Source organism: Phycodurus eques, chromosome 3 (genome assembly GCF_024500275.1).
Source record: "Phycodurus eques isolate BA_2022a chromosome 3, UOR_Pequ_1.1, whole genome shotgun sequence".
Taxonomy (NCBI): Eukaryota; Metazoa; Chordata; class Actinopteri; order Syngnathiformes; family Syngnathidae; genus Phycodurus; species Phycodurus eques.
The window spans coordinates 20,882,694-20,901,637 of NC_084527.1; the positions used below are offsets into that span (position 1 = coordinate 20,882,694).

At 41.9% G+C, this 18,944-nt stretch overlaps 1 protein-coding gene across 2 annotated transcripts in view; it reads right to left on the bottom strand.

Annotated features, from left to right (window-relative positions):
* Positions 1-18,148, bottom strand: part of znrf3 (zinc and ring finger 3) — a 99,579-nt gene extending 81,431 nt beyond the window's left edge. For both annotated transcript variants that reach the window (XM_061672471.1, XM_061672470.1), the window contains exon 1: positions 17,710-18,148. In XM_061672471.1, coding sequence (XP_061528455.1) covers positions 17,710-18,051 — 342 coding nt within the window. In that variant the 5' untranslated portion in view covers positions 18,052-18,148. The remainder of the gene's footprint in view (positions 1-17,709) is intronic.
* Between the last annotated feature and the right edge of the window lie 796 nt (positions 18,149-18,944).

An 18,944-nucleotide genomic window follows, 5' to 3' on the forward strand; every position in this document is an offset into this window, starting at 1 on the left:
GGTTTATGTTTCGTTTGACAATAATCTTCAGCTTTGAAGAATATTAACTAATGTCACCTGCCGACATACAACACTCGTTTACCAAGTTTGGACTCGCAAGTCAAAGCGAAAACATTGTCCGATCAACTGGCGTGTATCTCGAAAAACTCACAAGTTGGGTCACTCGTATCTCAAGGCGCCACAGTATTTTCATGGCTCAAACATGTAGGAATATGTAGTCATAAAAAGTTGCTCGATGAGGTAGCGTCCGTTTTTCAGCGGGGCATGGTTTCCACAGGGTTCGAGAGCGGAGACAATAGCTTGATTTGTCATCGTTCTGAAGCCTTGTTTTACATACTAGCCGATTATTGAAATGTAATTGAATTTACAGCACTCCTCTCTGGTGTGTGTCAAATTTAGAAGACAATTTATTTTCACTTGGCAGAAGTTTATGATCACTCCTCTCACCAGTTACTCATAACAACCGGCGCTTTGCACACTATAGAAACGAACATATACAATAAGAATTGAAATAATCCAGAGTTGTGAAAATTGCAGTAATCCGGCGTGGCATGATGAAGCAAGGGCACACAACCGTACGAGCAACAGGGGTTAACGTGGTGCAACGGTTTTGTAACAAAGTCCTTTCTGCCAGCTGTGAAGTGTCCAGGCCCTTTGAAAAGCTCGGTGTCTACGGTAATGGATTCAAAATGAGCGTCCCCAGCCCAAGCGTGTGAAACCAGTCGGCAGAACTGAATGCTGAATAAACAAAAACCCCAGGCTGAGACGGCTATGTTGGAACAGTGTTTCCAAACCTTGATCGAGCCGAGGCACATATTGTGCATGGGAAAATCTCACGGCGCACCAGCAAACTAACAGAAATGTCACAAAAGGTTTATACCAAACTTACAAAGAGTTAGGGATATTGGGCTTTCAGGTGAAATTTCAGGACGAACCTAAAATGGACTATCATCTTTACAGAGGAACTTCATTTGACCAAATGTTTGCACAACTTCCTGTTCTCTAACAAGGAGCTGAAAGACCAAATTCCCGAAAGTTGTTTGATCCACAAACATTTCCAAGGATTGTCCACTTGGTTGCGTTTCTGTGACTCTTCCAATGCCCTGTATCACACCCTATCTGATGACACCCTGTTACACTCTAAGCTCAGTTCCACTTCGCCTGAACAACATCCTACTCGAAGCCTCACGATGGCCTCCACCTAATTTCTGGCCGCCTCCGGCTCTAAAACGTCTTGCATCGTGAAAGCTCTTATTTGACCAGCTTTGCACTAAGTTGGGTGTCATTTTTAACTGCAATTGCAATATTACACCACAGTTACGGGGGTGGCGCAGAATCAGAAAGACTTGCATGTTGCTTCTACAAAGAAGACAGGAATGACGAATGTTCTTTCCTAATGCAAATGCGTCGGACAAGTTTGTGAATTTGGAAACCGCTGAGCATTGTATTTCTTTTGTAACAAAGCAGGTCTGATTTTTCAAATAAACATGAAGCCAGCATTGGTTATGTGACGTTAAAGTCACCATAACTTGTGATCAGAATGCCACCACCCCTGCCTCAATTTGAGCCAGGAAAAGCCATGCACCATGTACATTTTTGGGGCGACATAGTCTAAATGTCAACGTACTTTTTATGTTGTTTTTGTCAACACAAGTGCGACAAAAGACGGGAAAACTGAAAATGACAATTCTGTTGCATCTCTTCTCTGGAAACCCCTGAACATGCCGGTGAAATCTCCCACCGGTTGATAGCATCAAATGCATCCCCTCATCCCCCGCCCCTCGTCCCAGGGCCCAGGGCCCAGGGCCCAGTGCGGTGGCCGCTGATAACAGCAATGCAGATAAGAGGAAACACAAGCTGCCATGAGGAACACATTGACGCCAGGAGAAGAGGCAGCAGCAAATGAGAACATCAGCCAAGCAGCAATAAGATGAAGGAAGGACTTTTGAAGTAAGAGTCTGAAAATGATTACGAAGTAGAGAGGGGGTTGTCGAGAGGCTCCAACAAAAGAAACCCCCACAAGAGCAAGAAAAGAAGTGTACCTGAAGGCAAATACGGTTGAAATCCTGTATTTCCTTGTCCCACTAACATGCCGTGCCCCCAAATAGGCATCCACTTTACGCCTCTCTTATGCCCATCGGGAATTAAGTGTAGTAACTGTAATTATCTCAGTTCATAGACGCATATTAAAGACATAGCCCATTTAAACTATGTTGCCAACCGAAACAGCAGCCTACCGCTGCACGTAAACAGTCTTTCACGTAAATTAAAGTCATATCGCATGTTGTCTGACCAGTATTCAAGTTGATCTTACTTTAACACTAACAACGATTATAGCTCCAGTAGTGGTTGACCAAAGCATGAGCCTTGAAATTTGCCCCAAAATGGCCGATTTAAACCAAAATGGCCGTTCAATTTCGGCCGTGGGTCCTGTAATGACGGACATATCCACCCAATTTTGTGTCAATTCGTGAACCGCTGTCTGGGGCAAATTTTCTCTAACCTTTCAGGGGGTCCCTGGCGAATCCTCGAAATGACAATTTTAGTGCCCCACTCCACCCACGTTAGATGGCATAGCCAAAAAAGCTTGGTAATTTCTATCTGTCTAGTACACCTTCTTCCGATTGGAGCTCATTTTGGCAAACTCCTGATAAGAAGTTGGCCAAAGCAAGAGCCTTGATTTTTTGCTCCACAATTGGCTGCTTTGAACCAAAATGGCTGGTTTAAAGCAGCCATGGCTGCAATTTCAGGCATGGGTCCTTGAGACTTTTTTGTGTGTTCTGTTATGATAGACATGTCCACCAAATTTCGTGTCGATCATTCAAACTGGGGTACTGGGCTGATCTTTGTTTTTCTCCTTTCCGGTGGGCTACCGAGTGATTTGGGGGGGAGTTAAGTCACCTAATGGAAGCATTTTTGCCACCCTGAAAACTAAAGGGGGGGGGGGCTGGGGGGGGGGGTAACTAAAGCATGAAAATAAATATATGGGAGCTGTTGACGCGGGCCCAGAGTGGAGGGGACAGGTGCCGTCACGACCTTCCGTCTCTCGGGACGTATGCATCCCATAGCGGTGTCCCCTTTCAAGATAGGGACAAACCAGTTGGTCCGGCTTGTGCGCAGCAGGAGCAGAGCACCCCCTCATACCCTCATACCCCCCCCCCGATCTGCTCTTCTCAAACAAACGTGTGTTTACTTAGCAGGAGTGTAATCAAAAATACATCTAAATCGGATCTATTTGGGTGGAGCCTTTGGCTGGGATCCCTCCCGCTGGCCGATGGTCAAAGCCGAGCGAGTGTCCCCGGCTAATCCAACAGTTGTCTGGCTCGCCTGAATGTCACCTTTGAGGCGAGCCACTTGTGTCAGGAATCCGCAGGCTCTTTGGATACCGCAGCGGCCCGGATATCCTCTCGTTAAAACAGGACCCTCTAAGCCGGGGCCATGTGTTGGGCTGGCTGGGGTGGGCACGGTGTGAAAAAAAGGGGAGGTTGGGGCGTTTTGCCACTGAAGAAGATGCGCAGAATCCAAATCGACTTTTCCCCCCTCCAGCCGTCCAGTATGTGAGGCAGTCGTTCTCAAATTGGTGTCAGGGGACGCCCAGGTTTCAAAAATATAGTGCCAATTTTTGTTCTCCTATCTATGCCAGTGACGTATAGTGACAGGAAGAACAATAGTCTCACAATAAATGGCAGTAGGTCTAATTCACCTATGTATCACCTGTTGCCAGTCATACAAAAAGTATGAGTTTCATTTGTTCCGTGACCACGCTTGTAACTCAAACCACTCATATGTCAAATCATTTTTCATTGTTGTAATTAATAAAACCGTTAATCTGTCTCAGTAACACACTATGCTCCAACAGAGGGCAGTATAATACAGATGTACAAATAAAATGAAGATTACGCTCACCATTACTCAGTAAGCTGCAGTCATGTTAGTCTTGTTTTGCAGAGGACAAAGACAACAGGATACATCTATAAGTATTGTTTTTGTGTCTGTGTACATTTTATGCTACACTATTTGTGTTTAAATTTCTGTTGCTGAAAGGGTTATAACATAATGCTTTTAGTTAGCTGTTCTATGGCATTTTGCATTGTGAAAGGTTTTGTGGTCTGTTTCAGTTAGATAATGTGTAATTCTCTTCATTTTATGTTTAGTTTGATAGTAAACTTCAACTGGTCAACAATCTAGTGCTCTCGAAATTTTCCTTGCAAAAAAAAATAAAATAAAAATACAAATAAAAAAAAAATGAAAGGAAATCGGCCTAGCCACTTTACTTGCTTTGCGTTCAAGCAAACAGGCCCAGAAGTAAATTTGTGAGTAAAATGAGACATGATTATCATTATTTCAGTATACTTTATGGGACATCGTTTTTGTTTGGTGGTGTCCTGTGAGATTGTTCTAATATAAAACATGTGCCTTGGGACAAGGAAGCTGGGAAGCCAAAGAGCAAAAAGAGCTTTGCGGTAACTTATGATCGGCTATTTCTTTTCAAATGTAGGAGGAAAAAGTCAAAAGTGCTCAGAAAAATAAAGTACAGACACCTGAAACATCTACTTATGTGCAGTAACATAGTATTTGCACTTTGTTACTTCCCACCACTGTCTATTTCACCGTTTTTAGCGAAGCAAAGAAGATAAGCAGCCCAAGAACAAAAGGACTATTTCTAAAAATTCCTCCACATACGCCGAGAGGAGAACTATATTTGAGCATCATGGCCAGCGTTTAATCAGGCGACGTGCAAATGAAAGATTCCCGCCGCACTCCTTTGATCTTTTGTGCGCTTCAAAGCCAGGCCGCAGTCCAAATGTCGCATTCCGCCGCGTGTTTACTTCCAGATGCTTTTGCGGGATGCAAAGCGTCGCCCTCGGCGTGACAACTTGGCCGTGTCACATGCCTGTGGGATGCAGCAAAGGGCTGCATTGGCCCCCGGCTTTTTCTGTCCTTCCTGTAGTCTTCCCAGCATGCACTTTTTGACAAGTCGTCGTTAGCCTGTTTCCATTGCACTGCACCCGAGAAAAAAATATTTTCAACATTGAACGACAACCTGTAATAAACCTAAGAGAGGAACAATCACGCAAAACATTTCCAACAAGTCGACAAAATACTGAGACAAACGAAAATAAGGTGCTATAAAACTATGAACAAAGCCAATTCTTTTGGGAAAATTGAAGAATTAACACCACTAACATAAGAACTTCGCAAATGAAATAACGGAAACACGACCACGATGCACACAAAGTGTTTTAAGTTGAATCGTACGAGGGGTAAACATCCGATTCTGATGCTAACATTAGTATTTCTGGTCATCATCATAAATGAGGTTGAGAAGACTTGCATTGACAACTAAAGACCCAATAAAAACAAAGCAACGACTCATTTTGGATCGGGACATTTGCGCTTTTAGCAGTCAGGCGTGTCAGCAAGTGGATTCCCCCAGGTTTGAACCGCAGGCGTTTCACAGCTTGAGACGAAAAAAAACGAGATGAAACGCTACTAAAAATAAGCACTGCTATTTTCCCGATGCCGAGCATGCTAATTGGCGCTATGAAATGTGTTCTGTCCGCATCTACACGCCAGGAGCGGTCCTGTGACCAACAAACGCTTTGTGACGCAGGCCTCCTGACTTCCTGGCCCCCGAGTCGCAACGCCGGGACTAAAAAGGCTGACCTCTGTGTGAACTCTGAATAAATACGAACACAGCTGTTTGGTGCTTATTTAGCACCAAGGACGGACGGCGATCACCAAGCGTAGAGCGGGTGGGGCGGCCGGTCGCTTCAAATAGCCTTTGATCGAGCGAATCCGTCATGAGAGGTGTCGATTTGTTATCAGATGGATAATTCTGGGTGATTTTTTTTGGGTTTTTTGAAGGATTTGTAGTCGGTATTACGTGAAACGGTTGACAGTTTACTAATAAACAGTGTTTAAATTTCAGAGGGGTAGCATTCAGCGCGATGATCGTTACTACTAAATGTTGTGCCTTCGTGAGAGTTGTAGTTGTTTTTCAGCTTGTCCCAGTCAACGTACACCACGACATCTAACAGAGAAAGCAGAAGATGCAAACTGGAAAAGATGAAGAGGAAGACAACAAAGGAAAAGAAGAGGACGCAACTCGGACAGAAGATGATTTTAGATGGCAACGCAATCCTTTTTTATTTTCATCAAATATGCTTATTTTCATTTTGTATGTGTATTTTTCTTAATAGTAGCGTAATTTGTTCTGCAACATATTTGTAATTTGCATGTAATATTTGTGTACTATTTTCTAATATTTTTGTATTTTTTTCTGTTAAGATTTCTTTCCCCTCAATATTTATGAATTTTCCATCTCAGATTTTTGTATTTTTCAAATAATATTTGGGTATTTTTCATTGCAACTTGTTCTGTATTATTTTGGACCATTCTGGCCATTTTTCATCAGATATTTCTATCACAATATTTTGTACTTTGTCCTTTGATATTTGTGTGGTGTTTTCCTTTTTTGTCTGGTTATGTTATAAATAGTTTGGTGGGTGTTTTTCTATTACTATTTTTGTATTTCAATATTTATGTATTTTCATCTCATGTTTTTGTATTTTTCATCAAATATTTCTTTGTATTATTTTCTAGTATTATGGTCTTTTTAATAATAATAATAATTCTCCCTGTGTCTGCGTGGGTTTTCTCCGAGTACTCCGGTTTCCTTCCAAATCACAAAAACATGCGTGGTAGGTTAATTGAAGACTCTAAATTGCCCGTAGGTGGGAAAGTGAGTGTGAATGGTTATTTGTTTATATGTGCCCTGCGATCGGCTGGCGACCAGATCAGGGTGTACCCCGCCTCTTGCTCAAGGATAGCTGGGGTAGGGTCTTGCATGCCCGCGACCCTAGTGAGGAAAAGCGGTACAGAAAATGGATGGAAGGATAGATGGAAGAAGAAGAAGAAATGTATACCACTTATATTGTACATTTTTCATCATATTTGTTTCTAATATTTCTGCATTTAATATATATATATATATATATATATAACATATTTTTTGCATTTTGGGTATTTATTAATATTACGCTGTTTCATTTTTTTACCCTTATATATTTGTATTTTTCATCTCATATTTGTGTTGTTTTGATATTCAGTAATTATGTCGAATGTTTTTTGTACCTTTTCCAAATATTTTTGGATGCTTTATCTAACTTTTCGGTCTCATATTGTTGTATTTCTTTCTGTCAATATTTTAGGGGGTTTCAATAAAAACATATATATATATATATATATATATATATATATATATATTTTTTTTTTTTTTCCCCCTAATATTTTTTATTGAATACTTTGTCGACTGTTTACTTGCATGCATCGGAATAAGAGGAATTAAGGCAAGATCGCAGTCACAGTATCGAACATAGAGCCATTTCTGAGGAAGCGACATAGTCGTAGAAAGGTATCCTAGAAGAAAGTCACCAGGCTTTTAAGTATCTTTGCGCGCAAAGAAGCACTTTCACCTTCATTTGTCTGGAGGCTCAACATGGAAGGCCTGTCATGACACGGGCCAGTTTCGCAGCACAGCATATCAGGATCGGCGTTACTCACAGAAGACTTTGAAGAGTTTGACGCCGCCCTTTCGCTGCTCCCTGCCGCCCCCGCTGGGGCACCCGCTTTGAAGTTAGCGCGTGGAGCAATGCCGAGCGTCACAGCCTCGCGGGGCCTTCCCTCCCCGCCACTGCCTCGCCTGATCCTATCTGCTCAGGCGGCACATTCATGTGGTTTACACCCGCAGCGCGACTCCTGGCAGCTATTCACCCCTGCGCCCCCGCCCAGTTCAGGGTTCAGGGGCTGGGAGGAAGGCCGGAACCTCCGACAGGGGAGAGGGCGACACCGGGACTTGAGCCAGAGGCTGTTTGGTCGTCCAGTCAATGGTCCAACATAAGCACCAATTCCACTTACGACTGACAACTTTTTTCAGATAGAAGTACAAATAAAAGTTTCAGCTAATAACTGTATTTTGTTCCTTACATTCTTTGTATATTTCCTAATATTTTTGTGCTTTTCAGCTAATATATATATATATTGCAAATATCTGCACAGTGTCACAATACTTTAGGGTTTTTTTTCTTTCCCTATTTCTCATCAGAAAATGTTGCATTTTTTTGTTGTTGAATAGTCTTATTTTGGCCTAATTTTTATTACATTTTTTTGTCACCTGAAATTACTGTATTTGTTAGCCAATATTTTTTGTAGTCAATTGCTTTTTTTTCCCCACAATATTTTGTTTTTTTTCTGTAAGATATGTTCATACTTTTTTGGTCAAAGATTTTCGTATTTTCATCTGAGTTTCCGGTGAGGGATTGGACTCCGCCAAGGCTGCCCTTTGTCACCGATTCTGTTCATAACTTTTATGGACAGAATTTCTAGGCGCAGCCGAGACATAGAGGGGGTCCGGTTTGGTGGCCTCAGTATTGCATCTCTGCTATTAGCAGATGATGTGGTTCTGTTGGCTTCATCGAGCCGTGACCTCCAACTCTCACTGGAGCGGTTCGCAGCTGAGTGTGAAGCGGCTGGGATGAGAATCGGCACCTCCAAATCTGAGACCATGGTCCTCAGGCGGAAAAGGGTGGCGTGCCCTCTCCAGGTCGGGAATGAGATCCTGCCCCAAGTGGAGGAGTTCAAGCATCTTGGGGTCTTGCTCACGAGTGAGGGAAGAATCGACAGGCGGATCGGTGCAGCGTCTGCAGTGATGCCGACTTCGTATCGATCCGTTGTGGTAAAGTAGGAGCTAAGCCGAAAGGCGAAGCTCTCGATTTACCGGTCGATCGACGTTCCTACCCTCACCCATGGTCACGAGCTGTGGGTCGGGACCGAAAGAACAAGATCCCGGATAGAAGTGGCCGAAATGAGTTTCCTCCGCAGGGTGTCCGGGCTCTCCCATAGAGATAGGGTAAGAAGCACGGTCATCCGGGAGGACCTCAGAGTAGAGCCGCTGCTCCTCCACATCGAGAGGAGCCAGATGAGGTGGCTGGGGCATCTGATTCGGATGCCTCCCGGTCGACTCCCTGGTGAGATGTTCCGGGCACGTCCTTCCGGGAGGAGACCCCGGGGACGACCCAAGACACGCTGGAGAGACTACGTCTTTCGGCTGGCCTGGGAAGGCCTCGGGATCCCCCCGGATGAGCTGGATGAAGTGGCTGGGGAGAGGGAAGTCTGGGCGTCCCTGCTAAAGCCACTGCCCCCGCGACCCGACCTCGGATAAGCGGTAGAAAATGGATGGATGGATAAATTTAAAAACATTCTAATACTTTGGGAGTTTAGTTTGGCTGACATTTTTGTACTTTTCCTCAAATATTTTTTTTTCCAAATAAAATAATTTTGTAAATTTTCCCTCTAATGTTTTTTTTATTATTATTTTACTAAACAGTATAAATATGAGTGAATCTTTCTAATATGTTTCCCATTTTTGTCAAATATACCTATATTTTTCAGAATTTTCTTTTCACATCTTTGTCTCATAATTTTGTCCTTTTTGGGTAAAGTTCTTTTAGTCTAATATTTTGGTATTTTAACCTCATTTTGTATTTCGTACATAATATTTGTATAATTTTTCCATCTTATACTTTTGTATTTTTTCTAATATTTAGCTATTTTTCCACCTTTTTTTTGTTGCATTTAGCATGTAATATTTTGGTTACACACAAGACAGCAGCCTGGCAAAAGCCGGTTTAGATCGGTCAGTGTGAAAGAGATTTACAGCGTACAACTACATCCCAATGATGGATTAGGACGCCGGTTAACCTGGCGCCGTATTCCCTGCCGACCAAACACATACGATCCATCAACCCTGTCGCCTCGTGCATTCCAGGCCGGAAGGCTCTGGAAGCATCTCCAAGGAGGCATGAAAACATGTGTGCATGAATATGATGAATTAAGGTGGCCTTAAGCACACAAACTAGGCCATGGGAACCATCCTTGTGCATGTTATCTAGTCCTTCTGTTAATTTCTGTTGTGCAAGGTACCGGTAATCATTGCCTTCCAGTCACTGTCCAGCACTCAAACAAGCCGCGGCCTTATAAATGCCCAACACAAGAGGGCACAATGTGTATGTTATCCACTAAAAAAAAGCTACTTTTTTCCTCCATAAGACAAAAGAGGCTGATAATGATGCAATGACGTACACAAAAGAAAATAACTTTGCACCGCGTGTTCTTGAACTTCAGGAGCGAGTCGACGTGAGATAAGGCAAACGCAGGACTGTCCCTCTGCTCCCCCCCCCCCCAAATAAAAAAGCACAACAATGGAGGAGGCCGGTGTCACTGTTAGTCAGCACATTCCCGGCCCACAACAAAGCGCGCCGAGCCGCCGACGTGCATTGTCGCGGCGTGACCCTCAACCCTTTGTTTTTGAGGCCCCTCACCGTCGCCGGGATAGAAATGTGGGCAGCAGGGATGAAACGACCTTTCTGCGATGTTTCATTAAACACAGAGAGACTCCAAAAGTCAAGTGGCTCCCAAACAAGCGCAGTCAGAGACGGGCGATGTTCAAAACAACTACAACGCTTGGAAAAGAACACAATGTCAGCCGTCAATTATCATTACCAGCATTGTCTGTAGTAGTTGTAGTAGTAATAGGGTTTTATGGTCCTGGGCTGTTGAAAATGTAACACAAAAATACAACATGAAAAATACAAAAAATTGACACACACGTGTAATAATAATTTTTTTGAAATTTCCATTTTAAAGTCGGGACTCACACAAAATGGAATTTTTTTTAAAATGTAACGGAAAAATACACAAATATTCTGAAAAATGCATCAAAAATACTACCTGAAAAATAGACATATTTGGTGAAAAAACTAAACTATTAGGAAATATATTTGCTTAAAAAAACAAAAATATTAAGGAAAACTACACAACAAATAAGAGACTAAATGATCTATGATGATACTATACCAAAAATAGAAACACTTTAATACAAATATATTAGGTGGAAAATGCTACACCAAGAATACTAAAGTATTAGCATAAAAATAGACCATTACATTCAAAAGGATAAAAGCACCAATATTAGGAAAAATACACAAATATTAGACATAAAGTTTACAAAAATACAGAAATAAATTGGACAAAAATAAACGAGATGAAATTTGTCAGATGAGAAATACAAAAGCATACATCGAAAATACAGACACAAAAATTGAAACATATTTGCTGAAAAACTACTAAAATATTAGCAAAAATGCTAAAACATACAAAAGAAATATTAGCAAAATAAATCTGGAGAAAAATATAGACACACAAAAACATTATATCGAAATAAATCATTCTTAAAAATACAATATAACTTGCCCAGAATTTTTAAAATAGCTACAAAAAAAAAAAAAAAAGGAAATACACAAATATTAGACAACAAAATACAAAAATATAAAATGCAAATTTCTCAAAAATATTAGCTGAAAGAGATCCAAATATTAGGAATGGGGGCGGGCGAACCGTGAATATGCTTGCTGGGATGGAACTTTAAAAGAGGAACAAAGACAAATTACCAAGTATTCTATTCATTTTCAATATATTTTTAACAAGATGGCCAATTTTTGCCAACTCCCGTTTCCATACCCACATCATATGGAGCAGAACAAGTCGCATACCGCTGACGTCATGTTGTCTTCTATAGACATTAAATGAGTTGAGTTACTCAAAAGCGCCTGTCAACCGGCTTATGTCACGTTTTGCATCACTTTAAAAAGCCAACCCTCAACAAGAGGATGCTTATTCAAGCGAGGATGCATTCCAGTACAAATCCAGGCCCTGAGTCCCTCCCTCTCCTCTCTGCTGGGCACCCCAGCGTTTTAGTGTCAAGTCATCACTGCATGCAAGTAATGAAGTAGTGGAAAGCATCAGCTGAGGTCATGCGCTGACAAATTTGCGGCGGCATCAAAAGCAGTGATGATGGCGAGGGGGTGGGGGCGGGGGATGTCGGGGACTGACTTTGGCCTGGAGATGAAAGTCAAATCCAGCTGCGAAATGGAGAGCTAGCTCCAGACTTTCTCTCTCGTACCACCGCTGCTGCCGCCGCCGCCGCTACTAGGAGTTGTCCGCTCCCTGGCACCTCCCGTCTGGGACGGGCCTATTACGGCCCTGCTTTTGGCCTTTCCAGCATACGGCGGGCGGGAGAAGGAGCGCTGGATGCCTCTTAAAACCACCAGAGCTGTCATTATAGTCTAAATGCAGCACGACATAAGTCCTGCCAGCCCCTAAAGGTATACGAGCGGCAGCACCGCAGTTTAGATGAACCTCGTTAGAGTCTCGCGACTGACTTTTACAGGTCAAAAGCTAGAATCCTGTTGATTTTGATGGGGATCCAATATAATAACCCCCAATGATTTTGGTTGCAGTCAAAGGTTGTCACTAGGGCTGCAGCTATCACAAACTTTTAGAATTGATTAGACCACTGATTAATCGAGTAATCGGCTAAAAAATTATTTTGCATTATTAAACAACAAAAAGAGCATGTGAGATTCATGACTGGGTTTTCCTGGAGCCCCAAAATGACTAATTACGAGCAGGGCAACAATTTATTAATTAATTGACAGCTAATCGATTATCAAAATAATCTGCAATTACTCTGATAATCGTTTAGAGATTGTCCAAATCCTCAGAATTTCAGCCTCTCATCAGTAAATATTCTCCGATATCTGTAGACCTCTATGACAGCAAAACTGATTATTGTTGTGTTCAATCAAAATAAGACATTTGCAAAAAATCTGCTTTTACTTTGGAAAAGAATGATCAACATTTTTGCCTATTTTCTGACATGTTATGGACCCAACCAGTAAGTGAATCATAATCAATTTATGTTTGTGTAATTTCTGCACAGCCAATTTGAAATATTTTTTTAATAAAAGGTTGGCAATTTACAAAAAAAAAATTTACTCAATTCGGCGAAAAGACATTTGAAAGACTTATCCATTTTTAAAACGAACGCGAGTTCCAGCCCTAACACAGTTACCAGGTACTAATGATAGGTCCCACCCTGCACAATTGAAATGAACACCAACTGAATTAAACCATGGAGTTTATAAAAAAAAAAGAAAAAAAAAAAAAGAAAACCTCCACAACAAGTGTTTCATGATTAATGTGTTTGCTCTTCTCGGCAGTTATTAACAATGGCAGCCACATTGCACAATGGAAGTCAATTAAACAACGCCACAATGACATTCCATCCAACTGAAATCAACACAACTACAAATAATCCAGTTAAAAAAAAACAAAAGAAACATGGCATGTACAGTCATAAATGCATACAATGAATGTGTCATAGGAATTATGCAATGGCTTTTCTCGACAGTTATTGATGACAACCACCAACTTGCACAAAAGAAATAAAGAGGAAAAACTAGAAAGAACCTAGAGAGTTCAAAATAAATACAAATAATCCAGAGTCAAAAATCAGTCCATGGCATGTGCAGACATTTTGTGCACCTGCAAAGCAGTTGTAATGTAAGTGTCATGTGATTAATGTGATGGCTCCTCTCGCAAGTTATTCATGATAACTGCCACCTTGCACAATAGAAATCAATACAACAACTAGAAATAATCCACAGTCAAAAAACAGTCCGTGAGATACGTGCACATGCAACGTAATCTTTATGTGACTGTTGTAATGGCTCCTCTCGCCAGTTATTTATGATAGCTACCACTTACACATTTGAAATAACAAGCACGAGAAATAAATCGACAGAGTCAATAAAGAAAATAATCCATGGATTGTACTGTCATACTATATGTGCGCATGCAATGTAATCGTAATGTGATTAATGTGATAGCTCCTCTTGCCAGTTATTCATGATAACTGCCACCTTGCACAACAGAACAACTAGAAATAATCTACAGAATCAATAAATAAAATAATCCATGGCATGTACAGTCATATGTACGCATGAAATGTATGTGTCATATTAACTATGTGATCGCACCTCTCGCCATTTATTGGTAACAATCACCACTTTGCACAATAGAAATAAACACAACTAGAAATAATCTAGAGTCAAATAACAGTCCATGGAAAGACATATGCGCATGCAACCTAAGCATCGTGATTAACGCGACGGCTCCTCTTGGCAGTTATTCGTGATAACTGCCACCTTACAAAGTAGAAATAACCACAACAACTACGAATAATCCCCAGAGTCAAAAAAATTGTCCGTGCCACGTACAATCACATGATTACTGTGACGGTTCCTTTTGCCGGGTATTCATGATTATCATCACCTTCCCCACTCGAAATAAACAACTAGAAATAATCCACAGTCAAAAAACTAATCCATGGCATGAAATTAAGAGAACAAGGGAACCACCCCATTGAGAAGTCCCCCTAGTCTCTCTGCGATGCTGCTACTGCCCTCAGTCTCCTGTGGGATCAAATGAGTACAAACAGCATAGTAAATACAGGAAACTGAGATGCCGATGCGTTCGATGCAGCCTGTTTTGCACAGTTTCCCCCCAGACCAACGTGTGCAAAAACAACCCCGAGAGGTCACTCCGGACAACCCAAATATTTTCCCTCAAGCCGCGTGCTACAACAACAGCGTAGCTAACTATACTCTTCAGGTCGTCACATGCATCAATCATACACACGCACGGAAAAACAAATTGTAGCCATTATAGCGGGGAGCAAACACAAGCGGTCACCGGCTACGCTACGGCAAACCTAAATAGACTGCATGCGGTTTCCCGACGTAAAGCCGACGTCCGGCGCTCGCGCGTGGTCGCCGGACGGCGCCAAAATGGCCACGGAGGAGGATAAACACGACCGAGAGACGTTTTTCATCTTGCTGCATGTCACTCAAGCGACAGCGATGAACTCTATGGATGCATACAAATTATGCAGTTTTAGGGAGGCATGGATGTTAAATATGAGGTACACTGAATATGATGGAAATATGCTACATAGATATTAAAGCTGATGCAAATATGGTACATTAGCAGTATAGACATTAAATGTGATGTAAATAGGCTACATTAGAGGTGAAGAGACATCAGATATGAAGTAAATATGCGACAGATATTAAATAGGATGTAAATATGGTACAATTGAGGCGCACAGACCGCTGAATATGTAACAACCATTAAATCTAATGCACAGTCCTGCTCACCAGTATTGGCAGGCAACCTTTCATTTTTTGCATAACCTGTATAATAGCTTCAGAATGAAATGGAAAACATATCAGGATCTTTTAATTTGCGATCAAAGTAATTTAAAAAGAACAGAAAACAGCATATTGGCACCCCTCTTGAATATTTGGTTGCACGCCCTTTTGGCAGATATGACGTTTCTTGAATCCATCTTTCTCCCACTCTTCCTTTGCACTTTGAACATTTGGAGGGTTATTTTCCCAAAGATTTTCAACTGGATTGAGATCACGACTCATTGCTGGCCATTTTAAAACAACCTTTTCAACCATTCGTGTGTGCTTTATGTCTTTGTCTTGCTGGAGGACCCGTGATCTTTGCCTCAAACCAAGTTTTCTTTCACGGTGAAATCTGTTGATAATTTTCTGATTTCATGATGCCTGTGATACAGTCAAGGCCCCCAGTACCAGATGTCATGAAGCAGCCCCAAAGCATTATGGATCCTCCACCACGCTTGACTGTTGGCAGGTGTTCGTTTCCTTAAAGGCTTCATTGCGCCATCTGTAAACATACTGTTTGTGTGCATTGCTAAAAAGCTCTATTTTTGTTTCAGCTGTCCATAAAATATTGTTTACCATTTGCTGTTTTGTATTAATTACAAGTTCTCTATAGAAAAATGTTGTTCCACTTGATTCTTTTTCTTCAGGAGATAGTCCACATTTAGAACTTCAACTTCATGGGTGCCAATAACGGTGAGCACGACTGTAAATATGGTATATTAGATGCGAGTGTGAATAGTTGCTTGCCTATATGTTCCCTCCAATTGGCTGGTGACCAGTTCAGTGTGTAACCCACCTCTCGCCCAAAGTTAGCTGGAATAGACTCCAGCAAACCTGCGACCTTGTCAGAAGAAGCGGTACAGAAAATGTATGGATGGGTCGACGACGCAAATCTAAACATTTTGATGTCCCGACCTTTGCTGTGAGAAATTCACTCCTCCCAATTTCAATTGAAGCTCCCTGGTGTAGAGATATTAAATATGGTGCCAATTTGACACAGGCAATAAGTAACTAGTAGTTTAACATGATGTTGGTTTACATCTGTGCAGCGATGTAAACGGACCAAACTATTCCAACATTGCCACTTAATTAAGCACCTGCAGTGTGCCTGATATGCAAAGTTAAGCAAAGCAAAACATTCGAGAAGTGCTGTACATACACATACCTTCATTCTTTTATATTATAGTTGTTTGTTTGTTTGCATCTGCCGATGCATTCAATGTGTCATTATTGTTTTTTTTGTGGGTTTTTTTTTTAAAGTTTCTAGGTTATTTTTTTGTTTTACTGTTTCTTAGCACTTCCTGACATACATTTAGAAAACTGTGACAAAACTCTACAGGTATGTCATGAATGTGTGCGCCCCAGTCAACGAGCAAAGCTTTACGACAAACATGACAACCATTTCAAAGCCTGATCAGCTTCACAATCAGGCTTCCGATCAAATATTTGCTGGGGGGAAACAAATTTAAAATCTGAGATAGACAAGGCAGCCAAGAAGAGGAAGCAGTTTAAAAAAAAATAAAAATAAACTAAAATCAAACTTGCAACAAATGTTGACCACTGAACGCACCAGTGTTTTCATGTGCTAGAAATGATAGGTGAACTTGAGGTATAGACATTAAATATAATGCAAATATGGTACATTAAAGGTGTAAAGACATTAAAGATGATGTAACTATGGTATAGAAACATTCAAATATGAAAATGTTACATTACAGTTGTCTAGACAATAAGTAGGATGTCAACATGCCACATTATCATTAAAATTGATGTAAATATGTTAAAGGTGCATTGGCATTAAATATCATAAATATGGTATGTTAGAGGTGTCTAGACAAAGATGTTAAATATTATGTAAATATAATTAGGTACAGTTGTAGACACTAAAATCTGTTGTTAATATGTTACATCAACATTAAATATGAAAATATGGCTGATTTGAGGTCTAGGCGTTAAATATTATGTCAATATGCTACACTAGAGCCGTCAACATTACAACAAACACTGCAACACTTGTCAGGCCTCTGATCAAATGTTTGAAACAAAAAGTTGTCGCATCCGAGATTTGAGACACTCTCAACGCAAAGGCAGTCAAATTGATAAAGCAAGCAGCATAAAAAAAACTTCTAATTAATATTAAACGTTGCGCACCTGAACGCACCATCGTGTTTTCTGTGTGCAACGCCGGAAGAAGATCCCCCCCCCCCCCCCACGTTAAAAAAAAAACTCCACCAACAAACTTTTTTTCAGCACGCAAAACCAAAACACCGTGCGTGTGCATCTTCACGTGCACAAACCACAAAAATAAACTTGACAAACTTTTTGTTGGATAACAAAACGGGAAAAAAAAAAGTTGCCAGCGTGAATGAATTCCACCAGATAGGAGCCATCTTGTGACCGCATTGGGGCTGCAAAGTCGGACCATCCTCACACACCCACACACGCACGCACGCACGCACACGTGCACGCACACGCACGCACGCACGCTCACTGCTGTCAACCTCCGCCAGGGAAAAGTTAGAAAGCAGCGTGTTTGGAGACACTTGACACGTACTTGGACGATGTCCCCCTCGGCGCTGATGGTGGCTCCAGCCTTGGAGAAGCGACCCTGCAAGCCCGTCGTGTACGTGGTGTAATCCCCGTTGGCGCTGGACTCGAACAAGACCACCTCCACATAGGCCGTATCCTTGGCGAGGGCGACGCGGGGCTCGGCGGCAAGCACGGCGGCGAGGAGCAGCAGCGCCGCCGCCGCGGAGGAGCCGGGATGGTGGTGGTGGTGGTGGTGGTGCTGGGAGTGGGGGTGGTCCCGCTCCGAGCCGCCCCGCCACGGCGCCACCATCGTCGGCATCAGCATCCTGGTAGTCGTCCTGGTAGTCGCGGTAGTCGTCGTTATCATCTCGCCGGCGGGGTCTGCGGCGCCGAGCGGAACGGCATGTCCGACGCGGCGGGACCCTAGTGCGGATGCGGGGGGAAATGAATCTTTTCTTTTTAAGGGGAGGGGGGGGGGATAAGGAGCGAAAATGTGCGGAACACACCGGGGGAGCGTGTTTAGTTCACCACTGAGCGTCTGTCAATGACACTGGCTGGCTGCTGCTCAAGCCCCCTCCCCCTCCCCGTCCGTCCCTCCCCCTCGCCCCCGCCCTTCTCTACAAAGCGGATCTCCTTTGATCTCAAACACGTGATTGTTTTTTGGTCTTTTTTTTTTTTTTTTTTACTTTTTTCTTCTCTCCCTCCCAAAAGGCTTCTGGCCCCGCCCCCTTTCACGCTCAAGTGCCAGCACTCGGTTTGTTAAGGACGCACTCAGCACTCCTCCAAGTTTGGCTTAATCAGCTGCTTGATAACGACAATAGTTCGGAGCTCAAATGTAATATTTTATAAAATTATCACAGCAAAAACTTTCTGCTAGCTCGATTGGCACTCTTACCTGCCATTCCATCGTAAAAAAATTAAATAAAAACAAAAACGTAAACAGGGCTTTTGTTTTGTTTTTTTTGTTTGTTTTTTTCAAATTACTGTTAGATTTAAATGATTAAATTTTAAGATTAGGTAAAATTAACTTTAGAATTTTAAAGGATCGATCTAATTCATTTTAGGATTAATTTAAGTCACTGTCACAAAAGTTAACTTCATTCAATTGTTTTAGGAATAACAACAATAGTTTACACAAGTTAATATATTCGATAAAATGTTCAGTATAAACTTTCTCCTCAGCTTGATTGTCACCTTTACCTGCCGTTCGACCTGATCAAACACTCAATCAAACCAATTGAGGCGGCGCTCCTCCGTTGG